The sequence below is a fragment of the Eurypyga helias genome, unplaced genomic scaffold, assembly GCF_000690775.1.
Source record: "Eurypyga helias isolate BGI_N326 unplaced genomic scaffold, ASM69077v1 scaffold34054, whole genome shotgun sequence".
Lineage (NCBI taxonomy): Eukaryota > Metazoa > Chordata > Aves > Eurypygiformes > Eurypygidae > Eurypyga > Eurypyga helias.
Genome location: NW_010244909.1, coordinates 21,758 through 33,298, shown reverse-complemented (window position 1 = coordinate 33,298; position 11,541 = coordinate 21,758). Strand labels below are relative to the sequence as shown.

General features: G+C 50.0%; 1 protein-coding gene across 1 annotated transcript in view; it reads left to right on the top strand.

The window, feature by feature from the left end:
* Positions 1-1,912: 1,912 nt before the first annotated feature.
* Positions 1,913-11,541, top strand: part of LOC104508336 (phospholipid-transporting ATPase IC-like) — a 30,754-nt gene continuing 21,125 nt past the window's right edge. Inside the window, 2 exon segments of the mRNA XM_010149917.1 lie at positions 1,913-1,918; positions 8,939-9,105. Coding sequence (XP_010148219.1) covers positions 8,988-9,105 — 118 coding nt within the window. The 5' untranslated portion in view covers positions 1,913-1,918; positions 8,939-8,987.

Genomic DNA, 11,541 nt, shown 5'->3' with positions numbered 1-11,541 from the left:
TGAAGCACCTTTTTGGAAACACCTCTTTTAATAAGTGGGTGCCCTCGGCACATTGTGTGAGGCTGGGTGTGTGTTTCCGGCTGCAGGATAAGCCGAAGCAGATGCTGTAGCTGTCTGCCAGTGCTGTGCCGAGGCACTTCTTCGTGGCACATAGCTGCGTTCTAGCACACGCGTTTTGCCAAAGCAATACTGTGGTATTCCCACATTTTCATCCTGGCACTCAAATTCCAAATTTGCTGGTAAGGGGAGATAGAAGTCAGTTATTCACTAGAGTTTAACCATCTTCACGTCGTCTTCCTCTGGTGGATATTAACGCTGACGCTGATTCTCCGTGTACAGGTTGTTTAAGATGCCTTGTTTCTAATCCATGGATACAACGAGGTGTGAACTCCATCGTGCTAATGCTTCTGGGAAGGGCGATGAACCTTTGCTAGTCTGACTCAGTTCGGAGCAGCCTCTGCGCAATTTGTGGTCACAGATTGCTTGAAGCAACCTTTTTTGTAAGTGTTTTCTGTGCGATGGGGTACTGTTGTGACTTTGAATGCCCACACTTCAAAAGTTGTGTGTGTATTTACACACACAGCTGCGCACAGAACAGGCTGGCTGCACATCAGCAATAGCTGATACAACCAGCTGACTCACAGGAGAGCTGTTGCTTACGGAACAGGTTCCCCAAGGATTTCGCAGGGGTAGCGTGAGTCTCCGAAAGCGCCGTTCGAATCGAATCTTCTGTGGTTCTGTTGTGTGGGGAAGATCTCAGACTCGTCAGGTATGACGTGTGTCCTGGTGTCCTGGGGTTTGTAGGTGCACCACTTCACTGGGGCATTGTATCCATAGCCGTATCTGAATCACTTGAATTTTAACCTTTTTTGGTGTGGATTCTGGGCCGGTGCGTCAGGCACGTGTTGGCAGTTCAAGGGAACTTTCCCCGAGGTCACAGTGCAGTGAGGGGGTGTGGGGTCAGGAGTTTGTTTCCTCACTACCTGGTTTTGATTACCTTACGCTCTCGAGTGTCGCTCGAGCCTGCTTATTTCAGAAAAGCGTGCCTGACCTAGGATGTCCTCACTGTAGGAGGAACTGTTGAGCCGTGGGAGCTCTGACAGACAAGCACACGAAAATGCTTACGTCCTCAGCTTGGATGTTGGTCCCTTGGAGCGGCGTGGCTCTGAGCTGACCCATCTGCAAGGCATGCTGCAAGCATCCCGCCGTTCTGTTTTCCTGCAGTGGGATGGGCTGTGCCTCCGCGTCGGCTGCCAGGAGCCTCATCATCCACCGTGCCTGGGCAGAGTCTGCTTGCCGGTTGTGCCACCCGTGCCGTTCCCGGTAGTCATTGGGAGCACTTAGGGTGATACTACAGGGCACACACCGTGTATGACACCTTCTGACTTAGGAGCTGTGATTTTTTGGCTAACCAAAGTGCTCTTGCTTGGCCCAGCGGAGTTGAGGCTTTGGCTTCCGGGTTCCGCTTGCCCCACTGATGGCTCTTGGCTGCCTCCGATGAGCAAGAGCTTGCCTCCAGTCACAGCGGCCTTGAAGCAGCTGAACTCTTGAGGTTGCCTTTCTCCAAGGCGTTTGCAGGGCTGTGCTTTGCCAGGGTCACGGCATACTGCGCAGTGGCATGCCGGTGTCACTGTGTTTCAGAACAAATGACTGATCGTTCCCCTTGAAGTTGTAATTTTGGGGGTGGTCAGTTATTTTAAAGTAGTCATTCGGTGAATATAACCGTAATGTCTGAAGTAGCTATATAAATTGAGGAGCTTGAAGCCTGTCATTTGCATGGCAATCTAACCGCAGCTCAGGAGTGCGGGAATGAAGGTTATTTCCTTGGCCCGTTTGTGCTGATTCATGCCATTTCGGGGAACTACGATTATGTTCCTAAAATGTCATAAAGATTAGCTAGCAGGTTTGAGTTCAGAAGGTACTTCAACCTGCCTGTCCAAGCACTTGCTACCAGTAAAAATTCGTATCTGTTTTGAGTGGTATGTGATCTGTCTCATATTTTGGAAGCAAATCCAGGTTTATTATTTGCCTGGTGCCTTGCAGAAGCTCCTGTTACAGGTAGATGAGTCAATTAATACATTTTTAATGAAGGCTGATACTCTATGAAAGCGTTTGGCTGGGATCACTGAAGTGAGAACAGGAATGGAATATCCTGCCTTCGAAGGGCTTGGGTTCTGCCTGCTCTTTCTGAGGGTTAAATAGCGAGCAAGAACTGTAGAAGCATTAGCTGAACCCGTGTTACTGATGCGACGGTCATCAGGCCGGGAGATGGACTGCCGCGCCGTGTCCCCAGGTAACAGTTCTGGAGATCCCGTCGCGCTCACCTGCAGCCATTGTCTCATTGGTTCTTTGTACCAGCTGGTGGAAGTTAGGTGGCAAATACGTGTTTGGACGCGGGAATGTCGCTTTACAAATAAATAGTATTTTGTTTTCTCCCGAGTACGTGCAGAACCCTCTGAGAATGCGTGTGCTTAGCAGCTGGTCTCTTGGTGTGGTTTACTGTGTGGTTTACAGGTTTTCTCTGTGTTTCATGGTATAAAAATGGCTTGCATTTACACAGCTGCGTTGGGTGTATAATCTCGTAACTCAGGGGACTCGCTCTTTCTTTTCTTAAGCCCTAAAAACGCAGTGGTTAATAACAGCCATATGACTTACTGCCACCAGGTGAGGAAAAAATCTTTGCATGTTGACGGGATGATCCACCCATACGCTTCTTACTGTGCTGCTCATCGCCTCTGTTCTCGTTGAAGCTGTTTTGTACCTTCTGCTTGAAGCCCACTGCTGCCTTTCAGGTCGAGATCGCTAGCTGTAAGACAACACGCGCTCCGCTGTATACCTGCCGTATACCTCCTGCCTGGCTGTTTCAGGGGCCCTTTGCCACAGTCAGGTTTACAGGATGGTCAGCGGCGTCAAATACTTGGCTTTATATCTGCATTGTCAGAAAGGAGGGATAAATGGATCCTTAGGAAGTGGTTGTTTTGCTTGCCCAGGACTTGGCCAGGTTATATGAAAAGAAACAAAACCTTACCCAGATCATGAGCTGTCTCTTCAGCTCTCACACGTTGTTAGAGCCATTCTTTAAATGTTTTAAAATGTTTAAATGCCTTTGTTTCATGCTCCCTTCTTAGGCTAAAATCTCAGTTACTGGCAAGATGAGCAATGTGTTACAGCTGAAGATCGCAGAATAATTGCTTCTGTCTCCTAGGGGAAAACGTAATTGGAGTAATCGTGCATCTGCTGGGAAGTCCTTGGGGGGGAACCCCAACCCCAGAGATGGATGTCAGATGTGGCACTGATTCCAGCTGCAGTTTTGGAAGTGCGTATTCAGCCCTCCTGGGAGTAGGCTTTGTTTTTCAGTGTTTCTCAAGGAAGACATAGTAAAGAAACAGATCTAGTAATACAGGAAATCTTTTAAAAACCATGCGAATTGGTGAACGTGAAACTGCCTCCTGGGTGGAGAAATTTCAGAATTGCTGTTTTTTTTGACTGTTACTCTATTGCGACACTATTCTGGCTGACAGGGAAAACCAGTATCACTTGACTAGTTCACTGCTGGTGCTCCAAGCAGAGCAAAATGCTTCCTGGAGTTTCCCAAGTGAGAACTCAGTACACGCCGGTTTCCTGAACAGGATGTCGGTGGTGGCGTGTTTTATACCTGTGGTTTTGCTGGTTTACTGCAGACGACTGTTTCCCTCTGGGTTTGGCAAAATGATTGCCTCGTTTCGCAACAATATGAAGCCTGACGGCTTTATGTTTGGATTATGTTGGACAGAACCAAAATATCCGAGGATAGAGCTTTCATTTATTTTTTAATACCTAGTTAAATATCAGTGACACATCTCGATGTAGTGCTTTTGTTCCATTCTAACCCCAGAGACATGAAGTAGTTCAGAAGCTCTGAGCTTGCTTTTTGTACTACTCGAGTTTAGTTTACGACTCTTGCTTCAAATACTGGCTCTGTTATGTTCTAACACACCCGTCTGCGGCAAGGTCTGGGAGCTCGTGGTGCCAGGCACTGCTGGAATGCGTGCGGCTGTTGTGCAGGACGTGCCAGGGAGACCGCGGCAGGCCGTGGGCTGTGCACGCGTCGTGAAGGGGCTGGTGACCAGCGGGTATGTCACTGTTAGGCCTCTTCTGCTTCACACTGCAGGTTTTTATAGCCACAATAAATAAAAAGAGAACATTCAGTAGCATTTCAGTTCTTTTCCTACCCATAGGCCTTGTTCTGGATGGATCTGTAACTTCGTCTCAGGGCCACCTCGAGTGACTGATTTGCAGCGTTAGAGCTACGCTCCCTGTGACTCCAGGTTTTTGCAGCAGCATCAAACGCAGAGGATTTAGAGTAAGATCTTCTGTTGTAGTCTTCTGCCTTCAAACAGATGCTGTAAAAGGTTTTTTTGCAAGCTTTGTTTTTCCTGATTACTGGCGCTTGCCCTGAGGCGTGAGCAGTTGCAGGGTGACCGAAGCACTGTGGAATTTGCACCTGAGTTTTCTGCCCATTTAGTAAATAAACTCAGGCAGGTAAAATTAAACTTGTGTTTAACACTATTTTCATCTCCTTTGCATCCCCATACGCCAGCCCTGATGTTGGATCAGATTGATTTCCTGAGGTAAGGCGACTGTCACCCCGCTGTGGCACCCCGGGAGCTAACGTGGCTTCTCCGTGCCCCCCAGCTCAGAGCCCAGGCCAACCTCGCCGGGGGAGGTGGTTGTGGGGCAGCCCGTCGCGCAGGCAGGGGTAGGGCCGCTGCGGCTCAGGCTGTGGGTGCCCTGCATGACTGCTGGCTAAGGCTGGACCGTGGGCGGGCGCAGAGTTAGCGGCTGCTGAGTTCCTGGGGAAGCCTCTTGATCTCTTCTAACTTCTCTAGACCTAGAAGAAGTCTAGACCTCTCTTGGAGTTTTGTTAATTAAGGATTTTTGCTGAAGTGAGTTACCCAAAATGGAGTGAAGGCCCCTGTCTGCCAGTCAGGAACTGGAAAACGAGATGCATACAACCAAGAAACAACTTTTTTAAAGCGTTTTTTAAGTATTTTATCAAGCGGCGTGTAACGACTGTGCTGTTCCATCTCAGGCACTCCAAGAGCTGTTTCCATGGGCACCAAAAGCTCTCTTCATCAATTTTGGCAGCATTAGAAGTTAATTCAGAATTTAGGAAGGTTACCTGTGTGTACAGCTAATTAGTTTTTCTTTCCTGCTGCATACGTTTAAACATTACTAATTATTGGGTGAATCTGATCTTGACGCGGGTCAGAGAAATTTGTAAAGCCTATTTATTTGTAGCTTTTTCAAATAGTCCGTTCGATGGAAGATGTGCAAGATCAGTGTTCATTTCTGGTGGTACTGTGAAACAAGAGAAGCCGGTGGGGTCTTTGAAACAGTTTTACCCCCAGCTCCAGCAAACCCAACGCGTGTTGTGCCCTGCCTGAAAGACCGCTCTGTAAGCAGTGACTGTTCCAGCTCGGGTCTGCGTGAGCACGCGCAAACACACGAACTCGTGTCCCTTCTGAGAGTAGGTCCTTTTAAGATCTGTTGCTTTTATTTTATTTTGACAGTGTTCATGGTTTGTTTCTCCTGTACGGCACAGCCTTTCTAGCTTTTATTGTTTTTTAAACTGTGGCGCCTTTTTTCTTCTCAGAATAGTGACTCCTGTAAAAACTGCTTTCTGTCCCCCTCCTGGCATCTCTGCTGCTGTGTCCTCGGTTCCTCTCATCTCCTCTTTCACATCGCTCTCCACCTTCCTCTGAACCTCTGACGCCGTTCGATGTCCCAGCTACCCCTTCTCATGCCGACTAGGTGCCAAGAAACTCAGCTCCAAACCAGTTTGTCACCCTGTCACCGGCGGACTCCGTTGCCCTCAGCCCCACAAGACCTCTCCCCTTCCGATGGCGGGGGCCTTTCTGCCGTCCCCTGGCCAGCCCCGGGCTTCTCCGGTGCCACGCGCTTGCCGACAGCCCTGCCTGTGCTCCCCATCAGCCGGACCACCGTCCCCTCAGCCGTGTTGGTCCCCAGGCAGCACACGCACAGAGCAGGCAGCGACGCTGCGGGCGTCAGGGAGGTTAGCGGTGAGGTTTTGGGGGCAGAGACGGTGCCCTCTGCATTCTGCGGCAGCGGGGTTAGCGAATGCTGCCCGAAGTCGCTGACCTGCAGGCAGCTGCCTTGCTTCTGGTGGTGCTGCCCGCAGGGTAGCAGTTAACGAGATCTCCTCAATTAGCCGGGCCTGCAGCTGGCAGTTTAGCTCTTGGGGCAGGTAAAGCGAGCACAGTTAATGTGAATTCTTGCCGACAGACCCTTGCGCTGGCGTTCCCAGGCTGCTGCTCCTTGCATTTCAGGTATTTCCATTTAGCCATGCATCTGTAATAGAAAACAAATGCACTGTTCTTTGACATCCCATCTAACCCTTTGCGCAATTAATTAGTTCATTAATTATTAAGCAGTTAATCAGGAAAGGTTAATAGACTAAAGGCTGGAAATCTGTGTGCCAGGGGTATGAGCTTATTTTGTTTGTCTTGGACTGAAAGCAACTCAAAGACCCGGTGGTATTTTCTGTTTCAAGCGCCGTACATGAAGGATCAACTCCTCCCCCGCAGGGGTCCCCAGGTGAGGTGTTAGCGGGACGGAATCCTTGGCGGCTGCAGGCCTTCGTCCAGGCACGTGTGTTTTATGTATGTTTAATTTGCTGAAGTGAGCATTATGTCCTGCTCTGAAAGGCACTGGGCTCAGCAAGGGCTGTGTGGCCACTGCTCTTGGGCCACCGCGCGCGAGAAACCGTGTGGATTGTGTTATGGACCGGCTCCGTAATCCCTGCGCGAGTTGTCTGGCCCCGTGTACCACGTTGTTAATGAGTAGGTTGCTCTGGAGAGAAATTTTTGGTTCAGGCTTCTGGTTAATACTTTTCTTCCTTTCTACATCAGGTGAAATATGAGATTTATGGGGGTGGGGTGGTAGTCAAGAACGAACAAAAGGGGTAAAAAGATGAGAAATAAACGAAAACATCACAGTAAGGTATTCAGGTGCCCACGTCTGAGCTTGAATCTGCTGCATCTTGAGGTGGGTTCCCAAACTCCAGGAATATTCAGGAAAACCAATGACCTTCTCGCAATGGTTTCAGGTTCCACAACTGTGTCAGTGAGTAGCTGCCATGTTCTGGCCAGCAGCAGCAGTGAGCAGCCTCCAGCAGCCTCCCTGGGCCTTGGGAGAAGTGTACTAATTCATACTGCATCAGCCGGTGTGTTCACACCAATCCTGGTGGTTTTGGTGTATTTTGTGAAACAGCAGTCGGAATATCGGCCTGCGTGCTGGGCAGGCCCTGCAGTGCCGCATGCTTTGAGCCCCCAGACAACACTCGTGTCATTTGAGCAGCATATTAGGTGCTCATGTAATATTTACATCTCTCTCATAAGAGATATTAGGGTGGTGGACAGTTCAGCTTTGCAAAAACAGAAGCCGACGAGGGTGTCGGCGGGGTTTGGTGTCAGCCCCAGCGATGGCGGGGTGCATTAGCGGCAGCGTACGGGGTGTCAGGTGGCACTGTCCTGCCTTCAAACCCCTTTGCAGGACAGGGCGACAGATGGGTGCTTGGTGTGGCTTCACCCATCCCTTACCTTGGCTTTCTTTTAAGGCTGCCAGGAACAGCAGGAACAGGACTGCTCCCAAGGGAGAGCCAGCGCCGGGTGTGTCCGGGCTCACAAGGCAAGCAGGACAGAGCCCGGACGGTGGCCAGGCCTGACCAGAGCCCAGGCCATAGGGCACTGCCATGGAACTCATTTGGAAGTGTTCATCTGCAGAAACAAGTGCAATTTCAGCTTCAGTACAACAGGTGTGGGTACTGTGTGGTTGGAAGTGAGCAGGACGTGCTGTCAGAATGGCCTGGACCTTGTGCCAGGTCAGTTACTGAAAGGCCAGGTCACCCAGCAAGGCGACTGACCGGCCAAGCGTCGAGGGAGACCACCTAGGGATCGTGCCAGTGGCTGTCCATAGGTGTGGGTCGGAGGGGAGGTGTGCCTGAGTAGGTGGTTTCTGGGTGTTGCATACAGGCGGTTAAGCAGATGCTCTGTTGCAGCAGCTAGCTTAAGCTGTAGAAACTGCCTTGGTGGTCTAAAAATGCCGGAGGATGCTGGGATCCCCTCCTGTGTGTCTTGCTCAGGACAGAGAGTGCAGCCCAAGTCACAAGGGCATTGGGAGTTTGTCAAGAGCTATAATTTAAATAAACCTTATGGAAAGTGGAGATCCCAGTTTGGGAGATGCGTGTGAGTGCCCAAGGGTGAGGGAGCACGTGCGCTTTCGGAAAAGCCCCGGGCAGAGGTGCGCACGGACCCATCACTGCTTGAGCTGACGGGTCTGGTGTGCTCAGCCGCGTGGTAGCTACACTTCCTCCGGTGTTTGGACAGCAAGACGTGGGATCTGCAATGAGCAGTGCTAACGTCCAGGCTGTGTGGAGGGGAGAGGAAGCCAGGACAGCTTGAGGCGAGACCGGGTGGCCCAGGATGGGGGCCAGCAGCGTGACCCAAACCCTTGGTGGTGGGACTCGCAGTGCCCAGCCCCACCGAGGCCAAGCGGGGCTCTGGCTCATGAGGCTCCGGAGGGGACAGTGTCAGGACTGCTGGCCGTTGGGTATTTGATTGCTATGTCCCACTTGGGTGTGCTGCGTCACAAGTGCAGGGCGTCCCTGAGTCTGTTGTGTGAGCACGTGTAATTACGTGTAGCAGAACGGTAATGAAGGACTGTCAAGGACAACGAGTGCCTCCTGACTTCGGGCTGTGCCTGAAAGCCAAGCCCGTGCCCTACGCTGTTCCAGGGAAACTGGTTTCAACTGTGGTTTTTGGTGACCAGCATCAACAGAGTAAAACGACGGCGACGTGGTTTCCAGCACTTGCTACCTAACTTTTTCCCTCGTTTTTGTAAAATGCTCGCAGGACACTAGCAGCATGATCTTGGAAAGGGATTCAGAGACCACCTTCGATGAGGATTCCCAGCCGAACGATGAGGTGATGCCATATAGTGACGATGAAACGGAGGATGAGTTGGACAGTCAGCAGCCCGTGGTCGAACCAGGTCAAAACCGAAGCAGCAGAGACACCGAGGAGAGCCCAGAGCCCTTGAAAAAAGGTAAAATTGTGACAGAAGCTCAGTTTGGGTAGCAGATGATCCTGAATGCAGAGATGTACGCATGGATCTATTGGATTTTTGTGCTTACTCGTTAGGTAGGATTTGGAGTGGCTTAACTGAATCTGTGGAGGGGTAATTGATGGCAATTCAGTTTAAGAAGTGTCAGAAGGAATACCAGCTCCATTCCAATCTGCCACCAGCGTTCTGTGCCAATGCTTGTTGCGTAAAGCTAATGATGAACACAGTGACCTCGTCTTAATTAAGGCAGGCCCTAGATGTACTGTGGTGTGAGAACTGCTCGGACAGAACTTCCGACACTGTCTTCCCCATCATCTGAAAACGTGAACCAGCACAAGCCAATTTGCTCTGTTTATTCAGTTGGTTTGCACACATTTCTGCCTCACGAGTCTTGCGCGGGTGAGATTTCGGCGTCAGTGCGGATTTTATGGCCTCGTGGTTTTGTTCATTTGCAGTTGTTTCGGTTTGCAGCTGTGGTTAAGGGCAGTCTGCACTGCTGCCCCCCGGGAGCACAAACGGAGGAGCCTCTCTGCATGCTCCAGACATACCTGTTCTTGACCTCTGTCCAAGGAAAGTCTAACTCCTCTAAACACCGTTTTTTTGGTCTTGCAATGGCAGTACTTTTTATTGAATCACAGCCTGTTTAACGTACGTATGGATTTCTTCTGTTTGTGTGGCAATAGGGAATAGTTGATCACCTCTCATAAGCACCTATGTGTTTAGTTCAGGTTTTTTACACTGACTGTGGTAACACAGTATGAAGAATAAACACAGTTGTCTTAGCCTCTCATCATCCCTCGTATTTTCTTGGGTCCTCATCATGACTGTTGCTTTTCTTGTTTTATCCAGCTATGTATTTCATGCACACAGCACACTAGCAACCACAGGTTTGCTTTGTGGCCTAGTGTAAGCACAAGCAGAAGAAAGATAGAAATGAAACTAGAACAGGACCTCCCACACCTTCAGTTTCTTTTTGGAAGTGCACCGTGCCTTTTCCTGTGTCCTGGTGAACTGTAGAGCATCTGGAAGCCAGGAGAGGCGTTTTGATTCTGACTTCCAACGGGCTCCTGCTCCCGCTAGCTCAGTGTCACCAGGCGTCTCTGCTGCCTATGCAGTTACCGTTACCCAAATGATTATCCAAAAGACGGGCTAGAGCTGCGGATATCGCAGAGTTCCTTTGAATTCCGGGTTAGGGCAAAAGCTTTGAGGAGGTGAGAAATGTTGCCATGCGGGCTCGGCAGGCCAGTACTCTAATCATACAGCTTCGAAGAGTTCACAGACGTTGTCAGGTTTCTTTTTTTTCCCTCCTCACATCCTTCGGGTTTTTGGGTGGGTTTTTTTTTTCCCTTGTTTGTTTGTTTAAATGCTTTTTGCCTGCTTTTTTCTGATTAATAGGTAATTTTCTGGCATAAGTTGCAGAATTTATAGAATCTGCTGACTGGTTCAGTTGCTAATTATGTGATATTTGCACAAAAACATCATCCTTTTTGCTTTTCTTTTTTTCCCCTCAACAAAGACATTTGCTCTTTCTGTTCCTTTAAAGACGGGGAATTACCAATGCAGTTTCCAAGATATTAGATAGAAGTAATTTCAGGGAGCTTCATTCCTGCAGGTTTTATTTAAGACCTCATTTGCCAGTTTTCCATCCGGGGTGTGGAGGTGTTATCCTGTGTATAGGAGTGTTTGTGTGAATGTGCTGATGATCCTTGTAGATGTGTTTACAAATTTCTTCAGTCCTACCGTTAATTATTTTCACAGGTCATGCACTTCAGGTATGTTTATCTTTCCAACCAAACCTGGTCCTCCAGTAAGATTACTGTGGTGATTTTTGCGTGAGGCAGCTGAAACCCTGTGGTGCGCAGCACTTCGGCGTAAGCCCTGACCAGGGTGCGCAGCATACCTTCACCATCTGCCCTGTGTTTTTGTCTGTGCAATCGTGAGTGCAAGTGCTGCGGCAGGAGAAACACTTCCCTGCTGCCTTCTGAGCTTGCAGCCAGTATGCTGGAAGTGAAAGCTGTAGAGTTGTGGTGGAGGACACGGATGGGTCACACGGAACTTTGTGCCTGGGGTGGGAAAGCAGATGTGTTGTGTCTGGGTCAGCCCTATCAGCCGAGACCAGGAGCACCTTCAGAGGTGCTTCCTGCGGGTCCCTGGCAGCGTGTGCGGGTCCCCAACCCACGCCTCTGCCTCCGGGAGTTTCACCCCATCCCTGCATGCCGTGCTGGATGCCTCCGGTCCCAGAGGCCTGAAACCCAGGAGAGCACCCATTACAGGCAGTTACTGTGGGCTGGAGAAGAGGGGAGATGCCTGGCTGATGAGTCAGGAAAGTTGAATTTGAATGTCTGCCCCTCCTTCCCAGGCGGACAGAGACCTCCTGTGCTGGCTTCAAAACCTGCTGAATGAGTTGCTTTGATGTGG